General features: G+C 37.4%; 2 protein-coding genes across 3 annotated transcripts in view; one reads left to right on the top strand and one right to left on the bottom strand.

Annotated features, from left to right (window-relative positions):
* nudt18 (nudix (nucleoside diphosphate linked moiety X)-type motif 18) overlaps nucleotides 1-2,750 on the top strand; it is a 16,937-nt gene extending 14,187 nt beyond the window's left edge. Inside the window, exon 3 of one of the 2 annotated variants that reach the window (XM_079897699.1) lies at nucleotides 93-2,750. In XM_079897699.1, coding sequence (XP_079753825.1) covers nucleotides 93-709 — 617 coding nt within the window. In that variant the 3' untranslated portion in view covers nucleotides 710-2,750. The remainder of the gene's footprint in view (nucleotides 1-92) is intronic. The other variant, XM_079897700.1, reaches the window with a different exon arrangement.
* Nucleotides 2,101-22,291, bottom strand: fhip2b (FHF complex subunit HOOK interacting protein 2B). Its single transcript, XM_079897693.1, has 17 exons — nucleotides 22,082-22,291; nucleotides 20,552-20,630; nucleotides 20,212-20,378; nucleotides 20,027-20,131; nucleotides 19,163-19,282; nucleotides 18,871-19,047; nucleotides 17,224-17,420; nucleotides 17,000-17,117; nucleotides 14,573-14,649; nucleotides 14,267-14,459; nucleotides 14,019-14,188; nucleotides 13,794-13,934; nucleotides 8,448-8,538; nucleotides 8,127-8,267; nucleotides 5,063-5,203; nucleotides 4,818-4,918; nucleotides 2,101-4,121 (listed from the first exon to the last, which is right to left on the bottom strand). The coding sequence occupies exons 1-17, from the start codon at nucleotides 22,130-22,132 to the stop codon at nucleotides 4,019-4,021; spliced, it is 2,172 nt and encodes a 723-aa protein (XP_079753819.1). The 5' UTR covers nucleotides 22,133-22,291; the 3' UTR covers nucleotides 2,101-4,018.

Here is a 22,291-nt window from a genome sequence, read left to right as displayed (position 1 = left end):
TAGATATAGATATGGTGAATGTTTCATGGTTTGCTTGTTTATCTAATTCTCAGTTGCTTAGTGGTTCTTTCATTGCCTGCTCTATCCACCAGGAGGCTCTCTGAAGATGCCAGAACAAGAAAACGCTGAATCACTGCAAGCTCAGTGGTACGATCGCGATTGTCTACCTTCAGATATCCGTAAACATGACATTCTCATGCTCATTGACGCTGGGATCAAATATTGTCAAAGTCCCTGGTTCACCGTGTTACAGCCTGTTGACTTACCCTGTGATGTCGTCTGTCAAAGGTTTCTTCTCGCATTCACCTCCAGCAAAGGTAACAGTGACGAGGACCGCTTATGGCTGTTGCTGAGCAAAAACTTCCAGCTTCCTGTTGTGGTCTCATTCGATGCACAAACTCTCGCATTCACCCCCAAAAAACTGGTTGAGAAGTGCATGCCCTCCATTTATGAGCAGCTGAGTGTGAATACATGTGGAATTTTGGGAGTGCAGCACAATGGGAGAGTTCCTGGTAAAACTGATGGGGTATGTTTAAACACTCTTGTGCTATTGGAGTATAAAGAGGAAGAGGAGGAAATCGATCTTAACAGTCCACCGAAATCAGAGAACGATTGTTTCAGATGGCATGAAGTGCCCAATCAGAAGCTGAGGACAGAGATACTACGGAGGATTCAAGAAGGGTCTGTCCTGCCTGTTCAAAGCCTATGAATAAAACACTAGATAGCTTCTCTCAGCTTAGGCTTTGTGGTGTCCATCATTTAGGTGTTAGGTGTGGTTTCTATTTGTAGTGTTTATAAACGTTGTTAATGTTTTAGTAAGTGTGAAAGGAAAAAGTGTTTATTGTAACAACTAATTAAATCACTGTAATATTTGCAAATCGCAAATTTCAAAAAATTTACATACTAAATTGTGATTGATTGTTCATTTCTTTCCAATTTTTTGCAGTAGTATAATGGAATGCGGCACAGAAGCCATGTTATGTATTCATTTTATGCAAAGCTAAATCAAGTGCTATTCAACAGTGTTTTTGACGTTGAGCTGTTTTATAGCTAATTCAACTTTGCTTCATAATTGACAAATTTTGCAACATTTACACTGTTTTTGAACAGAATTGAAATGAATGACACTATTGTCTTATGTAAAGCTAAAGCTTTAAAACATCAGCTATAGCTAAATTGAACTCATTTCATAACTGATGAACTTAAAGGTCCCGTTATATGCCCCTTTTCACAAGATGTAAAATAAGTCTCTGATGTCCCCAGAGTGTGTATGTGAAGTTTGAGCTCAAAATACCCAACAGATCATTTTTTACAGCATGTTTAAATTGACATTTTTTGGGGCTCAGAAAAACGAGCTGTTTCAGTGTGTGCCCTTTAAATGCAAATGAGGTGCTGCTGGACGACACAGGGGGCGGAGCTTCATGAGCTCGCGCTCAGTCTGTCAGGACAATTTCATCTCACGGAATGATGATAATATCAGAAACTCTCAGTAACGGCGTTCATTTCGAGTCGGACAATAATGCCTACAGAGTCAGAGTGCTGTATAGAGATGAAACAGGTATGGTTTAGTAGTTTAATTACGGTTATTATAACGTATTTGTCATCTGCTTGTAGGCTATGTATCCATTATTTATTAATAGCCTACAAGTCTGCTGTCTGAATGATGATCAAATATATACTGATGAGTTTAATAAAGTTTATTGTACATCACACAAAAGATGAAGCGTCAGTTTTACTTCAGAAAATCACCGTAAGAGCTGAGTAAACACAGTAGCCTAAGTTATAAGAAGTGCGCAAGTAGCCAGTAGAGTTGAGGGAGCATTCCTGTGGGCGGAGGTTAGTCAAGAAACGGTTCTAGTGACATCATTAAAGAAGGAAGTAGAGGGATGTAGTCCAATCGAGCCGTTTTTTGTAGTCAACTTCTGTTAAATAAAATATCTCGCTTGGCATTGAACTTTGAGCTTTATAATTTTACAGATATTATTTATGCTCTAACAGCAACATTACACACTAACTAAAGTTTGAAACATGGGATCACGCAGAACGGGACCTTTAACACAGTTATTGAATGGAACTGAACAATCACTAGATATATATATATTTTTGACTGACTCACAAGGTCAGCTTCAGCGCATGCAGCTCAAACAGCAATGCACGACTAAAAACAATAGGGTAAGTAGTCTGGAAACACAAAAAATTACTCAAATCAAATTCCATACTTTTCCAGACTTTTCCTAACTGCACAGGAACCCTGAAAGAGGTAAAGTCGTAGGAATATATAATTGGAAAAAGAAGCATTATGATCAGGCAAGAGCTAGAACCCGCGGAAATACTAGAAATGTTTTCTAGCGCTGGAGAGACGTTGGAGAGCAAGAAGGCCTGAAAATGGACACGGAGGCTGCTTTGTTTCGCTCGATACTAGAGCAACATTGTTTTTGACTGTTTCAAAGAACTAAGATATGCTGTTGTTGTTGTTGTAGAATCATAGCTGATTCATCCATACTTGCGTGAGATGTCTGATGCACCAGCTGTTAGTGGTTGCCTGTGTAGCATAAAGTGTTCATTATTTTGGGGGCAGAGCAATAAAGGGAGGGGTGTGTTTGTTTGGGTTTGTTTGGTTAGTGTTTCTCAGAAAACGCTAACTGTACCTTTAACTCTGTTAAAAGAAAAATATGTCACATTATGAACTAAATAACAGGTTGTATACTGTATATTTATGGTTTTGTGACAATAAACACATTGATACTAGTATATGAGAACATTCGCTTTGACTGAAGCTATTAATTATTTTACCATTTACAAACTGCCTTTTACAGCAAAAATGTATATCAAGCTACATTTAGTTTCATTTAAGACCATAGAGACATTTGATACAATGAAATCTGCATGAATATTCAAGGAGTTTATTGCTGTGACGACATAAATAAGCAAGGATTGAGTACAGTCTTCACAAAAGACCTTGATAGAAAATAAAGATCTATTGAGAGTACCAGCCAATGGCAAATAACAAACACACAAATCTTTGTACCTCTCCCACCCTTAGATTCAGCCATATAACATTCAGAAATAAAACAGTATTGATTATTCACGTTTTAGAGAAGATAAATAAAATTATTTTACACACCATAATGATACACTTAAAGTCCAGTTAATATTTAAAGAAAAAAAAAAAAAAAAAAATTAAGAGGGGATGTGCAATAGCTTAAAATCCATAGTGTAAGAATTCTGATCTGAGATAAGGTTTTGCATTGCATATTTGAAAGAAAAAGCACTGACAGAAGGAACTGAGCGTCAACCAGGTCTCTACACCTCCATTAAACAACTGGCTTGCAGTGGAAGTCGGTGTTACCAGTGTTACAGTGGTTGACCATACACTGATTACATTACTTGTCCACAGCGGCACTGCCCCCACTGTCATCTTGCTTTTTTATAGAGATAAAACCATGTAGTTCAATTGGACAACGAACGCTACAATTATAAACGGAAAGCTGCAGAATCACAGCACACTGCAGCAGGAGTCAGATTTCACTTATTAGGCTACGTGATGAGAGTAAGGAGAGATGACTGACTGACAAGAAATCCAACCAGAAACACTCAAATTTAACGAGGAGTGAATGTGGACCTAAAACTATATTATACAGTGTATATAGTAAAAACTTAAATATTGTGCAAGGGACAAAGTTTTTTTTTTTCTATTGCTTCCACTTAAAGTGAATTGTCATCGTTCAGCAAGACGTGCAGCTGTGGAGAATAAGCAACTTTGTTCGTCAGACAGTGTGAAGTCCAGTAGCACATGTCTGAATTTTTTAATTCTTTTTTTCTTGGGCAAAAGTTAAACTGCCATCAGACAGGTTTGACTGCTCCCTGAAAACAATCATTAAAAGTGACTTGCAAATCTACAAATATCGCCACTTAACTTTGTTCTGTGCAAATCCATTTTCTCCTAATGACGGAGCCATCCAACAGATGTTGTTGGGTCATGATCCTTTGTATTGTCTTTGGTTTAAGTATCATGGATTCATTGCTCTTCTATGGGTAGTTTGACAAATGCTATGGCAGCCAGTTCCTTGCAGAACTCCTCCAGAACTATCACACCTCTCAACAGAGTCATGTGATCCACCCTGACAGAGAGAACAGACCGATACATAAACATATTTTATCATTAAAAAGAACAACAATAACAAAACAATAAAAACATTTTGTCAGCCTAACATTTACACATTATGAATGCTTCTTAAAGGGGCAGTTCACCCAAAAATTGTCACCACTGACCCCTTTTGCCTTTCCATTTAAGGCTGGAATACACTACACAACTTTTGCCTAAATGTCTACCCCGACAGAGTCTGTAAGTTGGTTACAGTTGGTTAACTTACACTAGTTGGTTAACTTATTTGAGTTGATAGATGTCACAGAAAATCCTGTAGTGTATGTATTTTTTTAGCTTCAGACCATTCGAAGGATATCAAACATGTTTAATATTTTGAGCTGATTTTTAAAACACGTATCTTTTTCATTTGTCATGTGTTGAGGAGGCGCATGTTTCCGTGTGGGTGAATTGCGTTCACAATAACTTCTGGTAGTGTGTGATCCTCAGTCATTTAATGTATAATGCCCAGGTTTTTTTTTTTTTTTTCTGTAACCATTTACAAAGTCTGTAAGTATAGCGTTTAAATTTAGTTCAGATTTTGAAAAGTCATGTTCAAAAGTCTTAAACATATCAGCATTCAGGTTTTGAGGGGCATTATGGTGAGTCAATGATGACAAAACATTCATTTTTGGTGGAACTGTCCTTTTAACAGATGGAGTGACTCTCTTACACAGTCTCCTCCTCCAGTCCCATCAGCTGTCTCCTGATCATCATCAGTCTGTCTGTCACATTGTGGATGTGTTGGATCCTCTGCATTAACTCCCCTATCACCTACAGGAAAACACACCGCTCATGTTTTACAGATAAATGAGGTAGACAGGGCTGCTGTTCTGAAAGTCTGTAGCTGATACATCAGGCAACAAGCTTTCATTCACAACAACATTACATGTGGGCAGCTTTTAACATGGTTCTCACCCTGACTAGAGTGGAGAAAAGGGATCGTGCTCCAGGGCTCAGGCTGATGTACGGGTCCAGCAGGTATTCATGCAGGTGAGGGTGAGGAAACACAGCTAATCTGGAAAGAACTGATGTCACCTGCAGATTTAGCTCATATGGCTGGCAGAGGGAAACAAATTAAGAATTACAGAAAATGTTATTCTTATTATTCATTCTTATTTAAGATACAAAAGTTATTCAAGATCAGCGAGTGATTTTCTCTTTGTCTTTTGTTATTTGATTAACATTAATAACACAGACAGCAGCAGGTACAGTATATTAGGCTGTTGTCACTTGAAGACCGAATGCATGGGCCGAATACACTGAGACACGTGGTTTTCGGCAAACGACTGTATTTATGTGGATACTCCAAACAATGGGCATTTTGACATAATTGTTTGTGTATTTAATTATTTCAGCGCAATAAGCCTCGAAAGAGAACTGAATCTCCTACTTTCTGCATTTCGGGTGTGTGTCAGTCAGCATGATTACGCATTGAGTTCTATTGTTCACAGCTTATTGCACTTAATAACTCTTTAACATCATGCACGTCCCGCTTTTTGTCGACTACGAGGATGCATTTATATACCACGATATAAACAATACAGCATAATCTCTAACAATAGATAATTTATATCGCTGAGACAATATATATTGTCATACCACCCAGCCCTAGTCTGGGGAATGGGGCAGGCTGGCAAAGACACAAGCCTTTTCTGACTCAAAATAAACATTCAAGCCCTGCTAAATTTTGCAAAAACATAAGCACTGATCATTTTTCAGAAATTTAACAGAACGTTTATCCAAAAAAGAGTGGGAATTGGGAAAATATTACCATGTAAAGATGTGTCAAATGGTTGTAATTTTTGCATTTAACGTGCAAAAGTTCTGATATGATTTTTCTGTTTACTTTTTTTACATTACAAAAAAAAACAGCTGTTTTAACAGGGGTGTGTAGACTTTTTATAACCACTGTACACTGTGGATTATTATGCAAGTGACAAATCAGTAGGATTTCAGTAAAATAAACATTCAGATTTTAGTTTTTCAAAGAAAGTTCGTTTTATTTATTTTTACATAACTGGTATCACTCTCAGACAGGTTTGTTAAAGTCCACCTGTGGTGAAAATCAAGCTTTTAATGTTGTTTATCTGTCTATGTGGTGTTTTTAATATGCTTTAAGACAAACCATGTGCAAATTCATCAGTCAACACCATTGCCATGAGTATTTTCTCCTTAAAACTGCAGTGAACCAAAGACAGTCTCAAAAACGGGGTTTGAAATCGCTGGCGTTTCTGACGTCACAAACTACCATGTAACCAATCAGGCCAACGTCAGATCATCAACGAGTAGATCTCTGAGCTGGCGTGAGTGAGTGGAGGCAGGGCTAATTTGCATATTCATAGAACCGCGTATACTAAATGAGGCAAGGATGTAGAGTTACATTCAAGCTATGGCAAACCAAAAAAAATGTCAAGGAAAAAAACTTTTAAATATGTAATTTTGGTGATCAAATATGAGTTTTAAGGGATAAAATGATTGACTACAGGGGGACTTTAAATAGTTTGCCAGGTCTACTTTAACCGTCTACAAACAGAAACACTTCAAATGTTTCTGTTTGTGAGCTTTGGTTAGAGATGGCTGAAATGCAACTTCACGCATAACTGCCAGCCTGTATGGATAGGTTTCTGAGGGTGCTTTCACACCTGCCTCATTTAGTTCGGTTGAATCGCACTAGAGTTCGTTTTCCCCATTGGTGCGGTTCGTTTGGGCAGGTGTGAATGCGGCAATCGCACTCGGGTGCGGACCAAACAAGCGTACCGAGACCTCCTGGAAGAGGTGGTCTCGGTACGCTTTGAAACGAACTCTGGAGCGGTTCGTTTGTGGTGAGAACGTGATCCGACCTCGAACAGAACCAACTGCCAAAGAACTGCGCATTTTTGGACTAAAACAGTTGCCGTAGTCAGCTGCGCTGTGCATTATAGGATGAGGAGAAATGTTTGTTGACAGTTTGCACTTTAAGCATGGCAGCTCGCGGACAAACTAGGAGTTGTGAGGAGGTGCGGAGCCTGATAGAAATTATTAACATTATTTTCGAGCTGCATCCTCGGTTCATTCTCAAATATTATTGTTTGTCTAAAGTGGTGTAGACAAACTATAGCCTATAATAAAATATGTCCAAGAATACAATCAGCCAACGCAGTCATCTCTCCATAGTAAACAGCGGCGTGTTTACTGTAAATCTGCCAGATTTTCCACCTCTTGGTTTACTTCCGGGAGTTCTGTTGGAATTTTCCCGCACGTTAATTCTGACCAAACGAAGTGCAGTTATGGAAATGCGTTCAAGACACATCTGGCCACCGAGTGATGTGGATGTTGTCACGTGACTGTATTTTGGTTCGTTTTACCAACTCATAAATTGATTCGGACCAGAGCGATCGGTGTGGTGTGAAAAGGAACCAAAACGCCTTAAAAATGCTACAAAGTATCATTTTTCGCACTTGGTCCGGACCAAATGAACCGAACTACAGATGTGAAAGCACCCTGAAACTCCAGAGACACCAGAAGCTTCAAATATCTGTTTGCTGCTCAACAGTGGCTTTTTTTATAGCTGACCTTTTAAACAATTACATTTTTTTTGACAGAAACTTTCCTTAAGCCTTTATCTGATCGAGTTCTCTTGTGCTGTAAATTACTCACAAATCACACAATATTAGTTGTTTTCATGCCTTTTGCATAACATTGCACCATTTCATGCTTTTCATCTTCAGAAAGATCTTTCTTCCTCCCCATAATGCATGAGAACTGTGACTTGCTTAACAATGTGAAACAACTTCTTAAAGTAGGGTTTGCATTTACCCAAGTAGACCCAAGTAAACAAACAAACAAACAAACACTTTCTTTGAAAAACGATTGCTGAACGAAACATTCTTTGAATGTTTATTGTACTTAAATCCTACTGATTTGTCACTTGCGTAATAATTTGGAACACAGTGTATATTGAAGTTGAGAGTGAGGGATCTTGCTGAGAATACTACTCTACCTGCTCTAGTATGCGTGCAATCCTGTCAAACAGGGTTTGTAGGAAATGCCCTTCATAGAATTCTGTGGCTGGGTTGTTTTCAGTGTTTTTTGCAGAATCTGGCCAGTTCCAGTCATGTGAAAGAGCAGAACAATCATTTAACTATAGAGAGAGACAGAGAGAGAGAGCAAGAGAGAAGGACAGTTTCAGTGTGAGAATATCTGAAAACCAACAAAAAACAGTTGATAGTTACGTTACGTTCAACTTGACTGAGTAACATGGCAAAACTTGTAACACAAAATTTGGTTGAACTTTTATTTTGTTTTCAGTGTGCCAACTCACCAGTTTGTGCGCATCATGAACGTATGTGTCATATCCTGCTCCCTGAACAAGATGGGATGTTTTTGCCTCTTGGGGCACTAAACACAAGAAGCTGAGAAAATTAAAAACAAGTTAGAAATTCAAACAATCAATCACATGCATATAGACATCCAATATATCAACCAGTCCAATTAATTGTATGATATTTGACCACTCTGAGATTATTGCCACTGTCTAAAAAACAATATTTTTAAAAAATACATATTTATATAAAATATATAATACAGATTTTTATAAAAAAATACAGTAATATAGTCAAATATTATTAATTTCAAATGACCATTTTCTATTTGAATATATTTTAGGTTTATTGAATATAGATTTTATATTTTAATAGGAAGAACAGAATTTATTTGAAATATTTAAAAATATTTTGTAACATTATAAACATGTCATTGCCTACTAAAATCTTTTTTTTTTAAATCTTACTGACCCCAAACTTTTGAACAGTAGTGTGTTTGTGTGTGTATATACTGTATATCCTACACACTAAAGGGTTATGAAACTATTTGATCTCAAGTAACACCAAATATGATGATCCCCTTCTTAAATAAAGACAGCTCGATATTTTGATGTATACAGATCCAGCTGTGTGAGAAAAATATTAAGCATGATATTATGAAAACATGTTTCCAAGTGATTTTTATATTGTCATTTTACTAATGCATTTATTATTGTTATTTACAATTAAACTAAAAATAATAATAAAATGCATTTTTTGTGCCTTTATAGGTTTTGTTTGAAGATCTGCTTAACTTTGTAAAAATATGTTACAATACAGAAAACCAGACTGGGGACAAACTCTTTTTTTCACAGTACTGTAAGGGCAGTTTGGTTATGATGCTCCTATAGCTTTTGTCCTTCAAAAATTCTGTTTTTATACAGAGCATATAAGCGAAGCAGAGCGGTGTAACGCTCCGTTCATAATTCCACTCTATGTCAGTGCGATCCGCTCACGGCCCAAGCGATTGCTCACTGGTAAAATGACGTTTGCTCAAATCCCGCTGCAACATGAATTTTCTCTGTACTACACGTCTTTCTGTTTGTAATGAATTTCTTTAATGTCTCAATTACAGTAGAGACAGTTATAATACGCCTATTTGTGGCTTTAAAGCAATATTATATAAGGTGGTATAAACGAACGTGACATGACTTGATAGTGCCGAATTGCAAACATATCCACATGGCTATGATCAGATGCTTTCTTTACTGCTTAGCTGGGAAGGAATACGTGAAAAATCATGAAGATTGGGCACTTTTGGAAAAGTTTTTGATTTTTGGCAGGGTGTTAGGTATAGGCCTAAGGTTTTTAAAAATCCATGGATACAAGTTGGGGTGGCCCCCCTAGTGGCAGTTATCCATAAAATCCAAAATGGCCCCCGCCAAAAAGAGAAAAGGTTATATCTCAGCTTCCTTTAGTCTTAAATTGTTGTATAGTGTATTTTTTCTACTTTGTTTGATACAAGGAATCCAATTCTGATATATTCTTCTTATTTTAAGTCAATTTCCATGTTAAATCTATTATCATAGTCAAATTTAGCTCAAATAAACTGTCAATATCTCTGAAGAATTCACACTGATAAATTACTCAGGGCCCTAGACCCATATTTTTACCTCCACGGTATGCTTTTCTTTGTTGATTGGACAGGTCACTATCACTATAGTGTCAAAAATCACATGTTGTGACCAAAAGGACCATTGTTGAGGCTTTAAATGAACACAACTTCAGAACTATGCCACAGTGAAAAGTTATATTAGGCTTTTCACCATGTTAAGGATCAATATTACATTTTAGTCAAATAACACACACACACACACACACACACACACACACACAAAAAACAATACATACTTAAACATCATGTATTTATTTAAAAAAAAAATTGTTTCACTCTTCATCATTATTAGTACAGCCTCCCTCACACTTGCACAATGTGGTGCAGCGAAGTCCAGCTCGGTGGCACTTACAGTTGCCCTTACAGGCAACCACACAGCCACAGTTGAGGAGGAGTGAGCATCCCTTGCTGACATCTTCCAGATCTGTCCAATATGGCATGCAGACTTTGGTTCTGTCGTTCCATTCCCAACCCCACTCACTGGGGTCTGGTATCTCTGGAGTTTTGGAGAGGGACTGCTTCCAGACAAAAGCTGCAGTGTGCAGGGCACGCTTCCCATGCTGGAATAAGGCATGCTGGGTCGGGGGGATTGAATCCAGGGACTTGAGGCCATGAGTGAAAAGAAGCTTCCGGGCTTCATTGACTGACTTGACACCGCAGTTCTTACTATACATGAGTACAGTCCAGCGTTCGAGAACTCGCATGTGCACTGATTCCAGTGTGAGGCTGGTTGGGTCTTGGGTGATCACAATGAGAGTGTCGGTGACTTCTGGGTAAGCTGCCCACGCATTCCATGCAGTTTTTTTGCCAATTCCATACATTGCTGGTACAATGTCACTTTTGAGTGGCATTTTTAAGATCCCAACATTTCTGAGATGTGGTGGATTGGAATATCTTTATATGCCTTCCCTGATCCAAATCCAATCAACAGCTCTGAGAGGCCTAACTCCTGGAACAGATTGATGGGCAGAACACATCACTATCTACTGTCCTTAGGTAAGCCTTGGTGTGACCCTGTTTGGCAGCATGACGTAAATGTAGCATCATTCGTGTGTCTGCTTCCTCTTGCTGACATGGTGACAATGATTCTAGGTCAGTAGGTTTGTTGCTCAGGACCAAGTTAGCCTTTGTTGTGTACTTTGAGCCAGCTGTGGTCTTCAGAAGTTCGCCACTGATGTACTGATATACCTGATGTACTGATTTCTATCAGGACCGTTTGGAGATGGTCTAGCCATGCTTCGTCAGGCACTCCTGCTCGAGTGTTCTCAGTGAAAGCTGGTCTGGCTGTTACATCTGAAATTGATGAAAGCTTGATTTCCTCAGCATATTCAGCGATGTACGACTGACAAGACGACAAGAGTGGATGCAGTCTGGGACAAGTATATAGAGGGAAGTCTCAAATCCAAGATGTGTTAAGCGTGGTGGGACAGCAGGGTACAGAACACGAGTCTCCGCTAAGATACCTCTGCCAAAGGGAGCTCAATGGCAGAAGTTCCTCAAGGACAGTCAAAATAAAGATGAGCTGTTTCAGTACATCAGTGACGAACTTCTGAAGACCACAGCTGGCTCAAAGTACACAACAAAGGCTAACTTGGTCCTGAGCAACAAACCTACTGACCTAGAATCATTGTCACCATGTCAGCAAGAGGAAGCAGACACACGAATGATGCTACATTTACGTCATGCTGCCGAACAGGGTCACACCAAGGCTTACCTAAGGACAGTAGATAGTGATGTGGTTGTGCTGGCCATCAATCTGTTCCAGGAGTTAGGCCTCTCAGAGCTGTTGATTGGATTTGGATCAGGGAAGGCATATAAAGATATTCCAATCCACCACATCTCAGAAATGTTGGGATCTCAAAAATGCCAAGCACTGCCCCTCTTCCACACGTTCACAGGATGTGACATTGTACCAGCAATGTATGGAATTGGCAAAAAAAACTGCATGGAATGCGTGGGCAGCTTACCCAGAAGTCACCGACACCCTCATTGTGATCACCCAAGACCCAACCAGCCTCACACTGGAATCAGTGCACATGCGAGTTCTCGAACGCTGGACTGTACTCATGTATAGTAAGAACTGCGGTGTCAAGTCAGTCAATGAAGCCCAGAAGCTTCTTTTCACTCATGGCCTCAAGTCCTGGATTCAATCCCCCCGACCCAGCATGCCTTATTCCAGCATGGGAAGCGTGCCCTGCACACTGCAGCTTTTGTCTGGAAGCAGTCCCTCTCCAAAACTCCAGAGATACCAGACCCCAGTGAGTGGGGTTGGGAATGGAATGACAAAACCAAAGTCTGTGTGCCATATTGGACAGATCTGGAAGATGTCAGCAAGGGATGCTCACTCCTCCTCAACTGTGGCTGTGTGGTTGCCTGTAAGGGCAACTGTAAGTGCCACCGAGCTGGACTTCGCTGCACCACATAGTGCAAGTGTGAGGGAGGCTGTACTAATAATGATGAAGAGTGAAACAAATTTATTTTGAATAAATACATGATGTTTAAGTATGTATTGGTTTTTGTGTGTGTGTGTTATGTGACTAAAATGTAATATTGATCCTTAACATGGTGAAAAGCCTAATACAACTTTTCACTGTGGCATAGTTCTGAAGTTGTGTTCATTTAAAGCCTCAACAATGGTCCTTTTGGTCACAACATGTGATTTTTGACACTATAGTGATAGTGACCTGTCCAATCAACAAAGAAAAGCATACCTTGGAGGTAAAAATATGGGTCTAGGGCCCTGAGTAATATTTCAATGTGACTTTTTCAGAGATATTGACCGTTTATTTGAGCTAAATATGACTATGATAATAGATTTAACATGGAAATTGACTTAAAATAAGAAGAATATATCAGAATTGGATTCCTTGTATCAAACAAAGTAGAAAAAATCACATTATACAACAATTTAAGACTAAAGGAAGCTGAGATATATCCTTTTCTCTTTTTGGCGGGGGCCATTTTGGATTTTATGGATAACTGCCACTAGGGGGGCCACCCCAACTTGTATCCATGGATTTTTAAAAACCTTAGGCCTATACCTAACACCCTGCCAAAAATCAAAAACTTTTCCAGAAGTGCCCAATTTTCATGAATTGCATCCTAGCTAGCTGTTTATTTTTCTTGTATGTTTATTTTGTTATTGAGAGGGAAGTGCGCAGCACATATTTACACATTCATTTAAACGGCGCTCTCAGCAGCAAACCTGTAATCATTTCTTTGTTCTGCTGAACACAAAGGAAGATATTATGAAGAATAGTTGATGGGCCCCATAGACTTCCATAGTATTTTTTTTCCATACTATGGAAGTCAATGGTGCCCCACAACTGTTTGGTTACAAACATCCTTCAAAATATCTTCCTTTGTGTTCAGCAGAACAAAGAAATGATTACAGGTTTGGAACAACTTGAGGGTGAGTAAATGATGACAGAATTTTCATTTTTGGGTAAACTATCCCCTTTAAAACAATATTTGAACTCCATAATATTAGATTCATTGCTTATTTCACAAATTCTCAAAACAGCATATCACAAAGGGCATTCTGGGTTGAGCGAGCGGCCGTGAACGGACTGAGCGAGCGAAGCAGAATCTTCAGAAAGGCGCTCTCCACTCCGGAGGAAACATTACCGCTCCACTCACATGCTCTGTTTTTATATTACAAAGCAAAAACTTCACTGTCTTCTAATGATACCTGTTGACGAGGTCAGCAACTTGTGTGTGCGCACTGGGATTACGTCTTTCTCTAGCACTGGGCAAAGACAGAAGAGGCTCCTGGCCACTGAACCCACTGTCTTCATACATGTCTGTGAAAAATGGATCCTCTTCCAGCTCCCTGATAGAGAAAGAGAGTGAATGAGTAATAAATGATGAGCCACTATGAGAAGTAAGAGAATCTGTGTTCAGTCTCTCTGCTCACTCAGACTCTTCCAGAACATCACTCTCGACTGCATGTCTCTCGTCCGCGGCCCCTGATCCGGACAGCCTGTAGCTGCGCTTCTCAAGATTGCGCAGCACCAGATTGGTCAAGATGCTCCTGCTGGGCTTCTGTAAAAGCTCCTCGAAGAGACGCAATGTTGTAATGCTGATCTAACAGGGCAAAAGACACATAACACTTAAAGCGATGCTCTCAAGAGTGAAGACGTATGAATCCTTTAATCTAGTTACCTCGTCTGAGATGTGGTTGCAGTGTTCAATAAGACGGTAACGTAGAATGTGTGTATGTGTGTCCTGCTGCTGTTCACAAAGTGTGTCATTGCCCAACAGAAACTGAACCAATTCCTCCAGGAGTGCAGGGGAACGTATGTGACGTACAGAACAGGACAGCAGAGCGGTGTGTACCAGGATCCCAACCTCGGACCTGGACACCCAGAGTTTAAAAAATCAGCACCACTCTTCCTGTCATCCTGCAAACTCACAATTCTCATGACAGCAGACAGCAACCTTTGAGGAGGTTTTGTGTTTTCTACTCACATCTGAAGCAGATGAGGCTGGATGACTCCTTTAAGCCACTGAAGGTGAATTGCTCTCGCCAGTTCAACACCAAGTACCTAAAGGTAAAAAACGTATATAATTATGTGCAATAAGTTTATAATCAACATGAGACCATTTCTATACCATAAAAAATATACTATTAAATAAATTATAGAAATGTAAAAAATTAAACTTAAAAATAGCTTTAGAGTGTCATGAAACCTTGCATCGTGGGGAAAATACAAACAACACTTACTGTGCTGAGGAAACATACACTTATGGCACCAAAATGTGTCCAAATGCAAAGCTGAACAGGCAGAGGAGAATGAACATTGCCGAATTGGTCTTTCGTGACATTTGAATTCTCTGCTGAATAGCGATGTCATCCATAATACAGTGCAGTGATTGGGTTCAAAAGAATAATGCAGAGAAATGCTCAGAAACTGCTGACGTACATTCGTACTGTCCAGCAACGGCAGCCAATTACCACTCTGAATTAACACATATACCTCTCACGACGTAGGTTCAACTTTGCTTTTTAAACCGGAATAATGAAATAGTTAAAAAAAAAAAAAAAAAAAAAAACACTTTCCACTTAATAATAATTGAACGAGTGCTATTGTTGTTTTCAGTGATGTGCAATCTGTACATGTCTGTAAACATCTCAAAAAATGTGTTTTAGGGTTTCATGACCTTTTAAAACATCACAAAAAAAGAAGAAGCAAAACTTGTTCTTGGCCTGAGTGACCACCTGTTATGTGGACCAAGAGTTAAAAGTCTAGATATTTGAAATGATCAACAAGGATATTACATTTTTAACGTATTTATAGGCACATATAGTGTTGGGGAGTAACTAGTTACATGCAATGGTGTTATGTAATTTAATACAAAATAAATGTAACTGTAATCTGTTACGGTTACTAAGAAAAACTGTGTAATTAAATTGAATATGATTTGAAAGCTCGCAGCGATGCCTGAAATCACTTTGATCATGAAAATACAGTTAAGTGCAAGATGTGAAGGGCCAATATGCCATATACACATAACATTATAATGAGAACACTATTGAAATAGAATGTTGTAAATTCTTTGTGCTTACGTTGCCTGTGTTTCAGCGTTGTTGTTCTGGGAAGAGTGCATCCACAACGTGAGTTACACATTCAGACAAGCACGGTCAAGTTCAGGTGTGCATTCAAGTCCTTTTATGCAGATGTAAGTTGTTGTAAAATTACTTTTATGTTGTATATCTATATAATTAATCTCATATAGGATGCATTTGGTTGAGCAAACAGCTAGCAAACCGTTTCAGTTCACCGGTGTTCATTAACTCTTCAGAATCAGCTCAAAACAGCTCAAACAGCATTATTGACTATGATTGGGTTATTTGAGACAGTCTTATTACTTGTGGATTTTTCTTTTTCAAAAACATTGATGATATTATTATTAATAACCCAGCTGAGTTATTTTTTCTCATTATTTTTTTCAACAGTAGGCCTATGTTTTAATTAAAATCGTTTTTCGTCATGGCTTCGAAAACGTGCAGGGATGTCTGGAATCATTTATTAAAGTTAAAGTTGATGAAAATACAGCTAAGTACAAGATGTGCAGCGCCAATCTGTCATATACATAACATAATAATGAGAACGATATAGAATGTTATGAATTCTATGTGCTTCATTGCCCGTGTTTCAGCGCATTGTACAGGAAGAGCGCATCGACAACGGGATTAACACTTTCTGGCTAGCACGTAACTTAGTCCAAGTTCACATGCATTTATGTCCTTTTGTGCAGATACGTTGTAATGTTACATTTATGTTGTGTATCTAGGATTTCTGATTAATCTCATTTAGGATGTGTCATACAGAACAGGCTTCAGTTTACTGGTGTTCATTCATTCATTCTTCAGCTTCACCTCATTCTGCTATTCCTTTTAGATGTTTCTTTTTCTAAAACACTGATGCATTATTGATAATGTAGCAGTGTTATTTTATGTAGCTAGTCATATTTTAATATTTTGATAGAAATTTTCATGTCATAATTTTATCAACATTAATTTTAGTAACAGTTATTTTTAGTAATTTCCGAGTACTCGTTTTTGAGACCTATTAGTAATCGAAATGAAAAATTGACAAAAATGCCCATCCCTAAATGTGTTTCCATAATAGTTTATGCACGTTTTCTTATCGGGTAAAAATGTAAAAAAAATTATTAATTGAGAGCATACTTTTATTTAAGCATTTTTTTTATTTATTTATGCGTATCTTGCCATTTCCATCCATAATTTTTTATGCGATATCCCGAAATGCGCATACAAATAGGTGGATGGAAACATTGCTAATGATTTTATTCAGGACATATTTCATACTAATGCAGTTGTACAGATAAAATACACACAAGGTCAACACAAAATGAATGATTTTGTCAAACCCTTGGTGCTTCTTTGATGAGCTCATTGCAGTAGTCCAAAAAGCAGAAGAACCTGTGGACGTTCTCACTGCCAGGAAACGACGGGCTCTCCACTGCACTGTCCTGTGTGAACTGAGTCCTGCAAAACCAACAACAGATCTTCAATAAATGTTTAGAATAAGAAGATAAGACACATGTCCACAAATGAAGAGTAAACAATTCAGCACTTCATAACAGACACACACCTCCACTGTGCACTGGAGTAGCTGTGGATGTCTGCAGGGTCGAGTGATGAGGGTATGAGGCAGTAAAGTTCAGTCAGTCTCTGAGCGAGTAGGTGACACAGTGGAGTTCTCTCAGCCAGAAGATGTCCAGTGTCTTCCTGTGGTAAACTGACCAGCAGCAGCAAACTCTCCATGGATCTGAGCACAACATGACTTTTCTAAGAGAGAGGGAAAGGGAGTCTTAAAAACAATGATTCTGAATGAGCTTTATGGCCCGTTCACACCAAGTCTGATCCAATAAATGGCACAAAAGTTTACAAATTAGATTTTACACAAAAAAGTGAAATTCATTGGCTTTAATGCACAACACATCAATGAACCATGAACTGTATTTTTACAAATATGTTGGAAACAATTGTACTGGTTATTTTCTATTGTTTTTTTTCCCCCAAACCAAGGGGCAGCAAGGATCATCTTTTAAAACAGAGTGACAAGACGGCGTAAATTATTACTGTTATTCAATTCAATTCAAAGATCCGTTAGGAACTTCATTCGTGTTGAGCATCATTGCGTGTACGGTTCCACAAACACAGCACAATATACCACACACACACACACACACACGCATTACATGCAGTTCCATGTAAATAAATAATAATTAATAACTAAAGCTTGCAAAATACAATAAATATTGAGGGTCTATATTATTATTTTTGAGGGTCTACTGAGTGTATTGCGACCAAATTTTTAATTATATGCTTAATGCTTGAATGCTTAATTTTATCTTAAAATTTGGTGACTCTACTTTATATGCAGTCCAAATGTTAAAAATGGTACTTTAAACTGTAAAAAATAAAAATGTATAAAAAAATGCAATTTAGCACGTAATTTACGTTTAGCGTTTTTGTTTTTGAATAAACCAAGGGACCACAATGCAATGCTGGGGGTCCATATAAGATTTAACAAAGTGTATTTTAGGCCTGTCAAAGTTAATATGATAATAATAATATGAGTTTCATTAAATAAGTTTAATGCTATTTCAGGGAGTGCGTTCTCGAGCCACCAGGCACTGTTTTGTGCGGATGGGCGGCCGGAGTGCGCTAAGGGATTTCCTGTTAGAACGGTGTTGTAGTAGCTCCTAAGTTAATAACTAATGATCTTTGCAACGGAAGTGAATCAATCAATCAAAACTAATTTTAGCTAGACAATAACTTTATTCTAGAGCTGCTATAAAGCCTAAACAATCTGTCACGGTAATTCCCTATTATCACTGTAAAGCTGCTTTGAAACAATCCATATTGTTAAAAGCACTATATAAACGAAGGTGACTTGACTTGCAATCGTTACCAAATTAATATTACAATTGTGAAATTATTTCATCCTATTTTTAAACTAAAAGCTAGCACCTAGTTTTTAGTCCTAACTTTTAGTTCTTCTAGAGTAGTTTTATGAAAAACTTTCATTATTCTCCTAGAAATTTAAATATTTATTTCTTTTTCAGTAAATGTATTCAGCTACACCATAAGGATGTAATTGTAATGTATTGTGCCTTTTTTTAAATTAGCTTTAAAACTTGGTGTGAATCAGCCTTGGGGTACCTCTCCCCAGTCATGCATTCTCTTTAGTTACACATCCAATCCGTCTTGTGTTTTTTTCATTATGAATCACCTCACTTTTCCCCAGGTGAATGAGTACAGGGATAATGCCTATGGCTTCCTGAGGTGAGCTGGAGGAGGCAGAACTGGCAGAAGGAGACGGTGGAGAGGGAGCCCTCTCAGGACTGGAGCCCTTCTCCACAGCCTCATCAGAGGGAGAACTGGACCTCTTCTGAGAGTCTTTGGTAATCTTTGTGATAGAAATGTGGGTGTTTGTTATCACTTTTAAGATTCACAATCTAAATCAGATTCAATCTGAACAACAGTCAACACAATAGTGTCAGAAGACATAATGAAGAAAGTACCTCAAGGATATAGTTGAGGACATAAGGGTCTTTTTTGACTCGAGTGCAAACAGCAAGGAGAAACTGAGACTCCTCTTTTTCCGTCTGAGAATCAGGGAGTCCACACAGATGGATCAGTTTCTATAACAGAGAGTGACAAGAGGGAATTAATTAGACATTATTTTCCACATCAGAGAGTGTAATACAACCTAATTTCCATTGAAATATTGGTTGCTCCATTTCATAATAATTTCCAAAATGTGGTGAATGTATTGCTCTCCAAATGTTAAAAATCTATACACTGGCTTTAATGAAAAAAATCATGGTGCTTAAATGTGTACAAAATTAAACTGTGAATAAAATAAAATAAAAATATTTGTAAAAATATTTTTCATTTCTTGATTGTTTTAATGTCCACTTAATGAAATAAAAGCTAAAGGAATCTTCCACCTAAAAGATTCTGTCATTATTTACTTCCACTACTGTTCAAAAGTTTGGAGTCAGTCATTTATAATGTTACGACAGATTTCTACTTCAAAAATATCAAGCAGCAATTGTTTTTTAAATATTGATAATAAGAATATTTCTTGATCATCCAATCAGCATATTAGAATGGTCTTTTTCAATAATAATAATATTATTTATGATATGAATAATAATAGTAATAATAATAATACTTTTTTCACAATAGTTTTTTTCTTACGGAGCCTTGGTAAGCATTTCAAAACTTCTTCTGAAAATATTTAAAAACAGTTTATATATTTTTTTGTATCTCATTGTCCCAAACCCATATTTATTTAAAAAAAAATGTATAGGACAATGTTTTATGAAGCTTCACGCAGTTCTTTTCCATACAATAACAGTTCCCTACTGACCATGTCTTACCTGTACGGGCCGATAGACATTGATTAAATGCAGCACAGGTTTCATGATCTGGCTCAGGACTTTAGAGAAAAACAGCATCACTTGTTGACTCATGCCAGGAGGATACTGTATAAATAAAGCAATATTTCAGTTTATTTGCAGCTTTAAATATTTTTTATCTGTGTCTTGAGTCTGTGTCCTCATACCTGTGCTTTTCCCAGCGTGCAAAGTGTCTCTAGTATTTTGTGCTGGAGCAGGTACTCCATGCAGGGACCCGTTTCCTCTCCTTGCTGTTTCTCCTCATACACCAGGATGTCCAGCATCTGTCTGAGCCTCCAAGGGATGTCTGTGTGCTTCACCGGACGAGACTCATCTTTGTACAAGAGACAAACATGCAATTGAAACTTTCGTTTAACTACTTTACCTTTCCTCTGATCTAAGACTGAAGCATGGCATAATTTACTGTTTAACACACTGTATGTTATAAACATGTTTATTAAACAGTATGTTATACTGTTTAACTTGAATTTACACTTATAGTTTTACCTGAAGTTTCAATGTAATAGTTGGTTATTGCTTTCCAGTGATCCACAAAAGAGTCCTGCAGGTTTATCGAAGGCTCCCTCTATAAGAATCAGAACAGGATCAACAGTATTTATTTTACAGCGATTAGTACACTTTCATTAGTCATTAATTGTATATGATCATTTAACACTGAGTTCCTGTAAATGCATAATCCTTAAAACATAATAAAGTCTTGAGTAATAAGCAGAGGACAACGTCAAATTCATAAATTTATTTTAAATACACTACCATTCAAATGTTTGAGAACAAGATTTTTTTTCATGTTTCCAAAAGAAGTCTCTTATTCTGACCAAGGCTGAATTCATTTGATAAATAAAAAAATTCGGTTACACTTTATTTTATTGTTTATTGTCATTGTTACAGTGTAATTATACATTTAAGTACTGAGTAATAATAATTAACAACATGTACTTACTATAGGGTTAGGGTAGGATTAGGTTTTGGTTTAGGATTAATTGCATGTAATTATGCATAATTTACTCTTATTACTACGGTAAGTACATGTAACATATGTAACAAGGACACTGTAAAATAAAGTGTTACCAAAAATTCTCAAAAATAATTTTGTGAAATAGTTACAATTTAAAATAACTTTTTTCTATTTTAATACATTTTAAAATGTAATTTATTCCTGTGATGACAAAGTACTCCAGTCTTCGAAATCATTCCATTTGCTGCTCAGGAAACATTTCGTATTATCAATGTTAAAATCTGTTAAAATATTTTGTGGAAACGGTGATAGTTAGAAAAAAAAAAAAAAAAAAAATTTGATAAATAGAAAGTTCAAAAGAACAGCATTTATTTGAATCAGAAATATTTTGTAACATTATAAATGTCTTTACTGTCACTTTTGAACAATTTCAAAATTCCCAGACTTTGTTAAAGTTATGCCACTTTTTGAGCATTTTTTGTTGTTGATATTTTGTTATAATGCCGATGTCAATGCCTTTTAAGTGTGGCTTACGTCTTCAAATATGCTATATGTACTTATGTATATGCATGCATGCATGCTGTCAACCTTTTTTAATGTTCTGAGGACGTTTTTCTCCTGTCAGAAACTTGTCCAGACCCGCGCGTGCATATCTGCACCTTCCACGTAAACACATTTTAGACAAACCCAAAAGTGTATGGCGATCAAAGAAAAACTCACATAAATATCCACTTATATCCATGGACTTAATAAACAATAAAAGACAGCAAATCAACGCAATCTATTGATTAGTCTAACGTTACAGTTCTCAACTTCTGTAGCACACAAGCTAAACTGAAGACAATGTAAATAACTTAATATAAAACACTGAAAGGCATGACAACACGTTGACAGTCTACCAAATTTCGTTTATGTACAGCAGTTAATAACGTATATAACACTTTTATAAAGTTTTACAGTATCGCGTAACAGGTGTCTCGAGATTTGTGTTCTATAACGTTATTAGCTCGGCTAAGCTAACAGGCTAGTTTCAAAATATTCAAAAGTCAATGTTTACTTACTGTTTCCAAAGCCTGCTGCAGAAAAGCCGTCACTTTATTAAACATGTCCATGGCTGGGTCCCAGCAGATCTTATCAAATTCTACATTACGATTTGGTCATTTTTATATCGTTATTTAGAGCTAGTGTAGTTTGTAAACATTGTTTATGTGGCTGCTTAGCTTGAGCTTTACTATCTGCCTCCAGTGGCGAACACTGACCCCAACTGTCAT

The sequence above is a fragment of the Squalius cephalus genome, assembly GCF_949319135.1.
Source record: "Squalius cephalus genome assembly, chromosome: 16".
NCBI lineage: Eukaryota > Metazoa > Chordata > Actinopteri > Cypriniformes > Leuciscidae > Squalius > Squalius cephalus.
The sequence above is the reverse complement of the archived record's forward strand: the minus strand, read 5'-3'. Positions and strand labels throughout refer to the sequence as shown.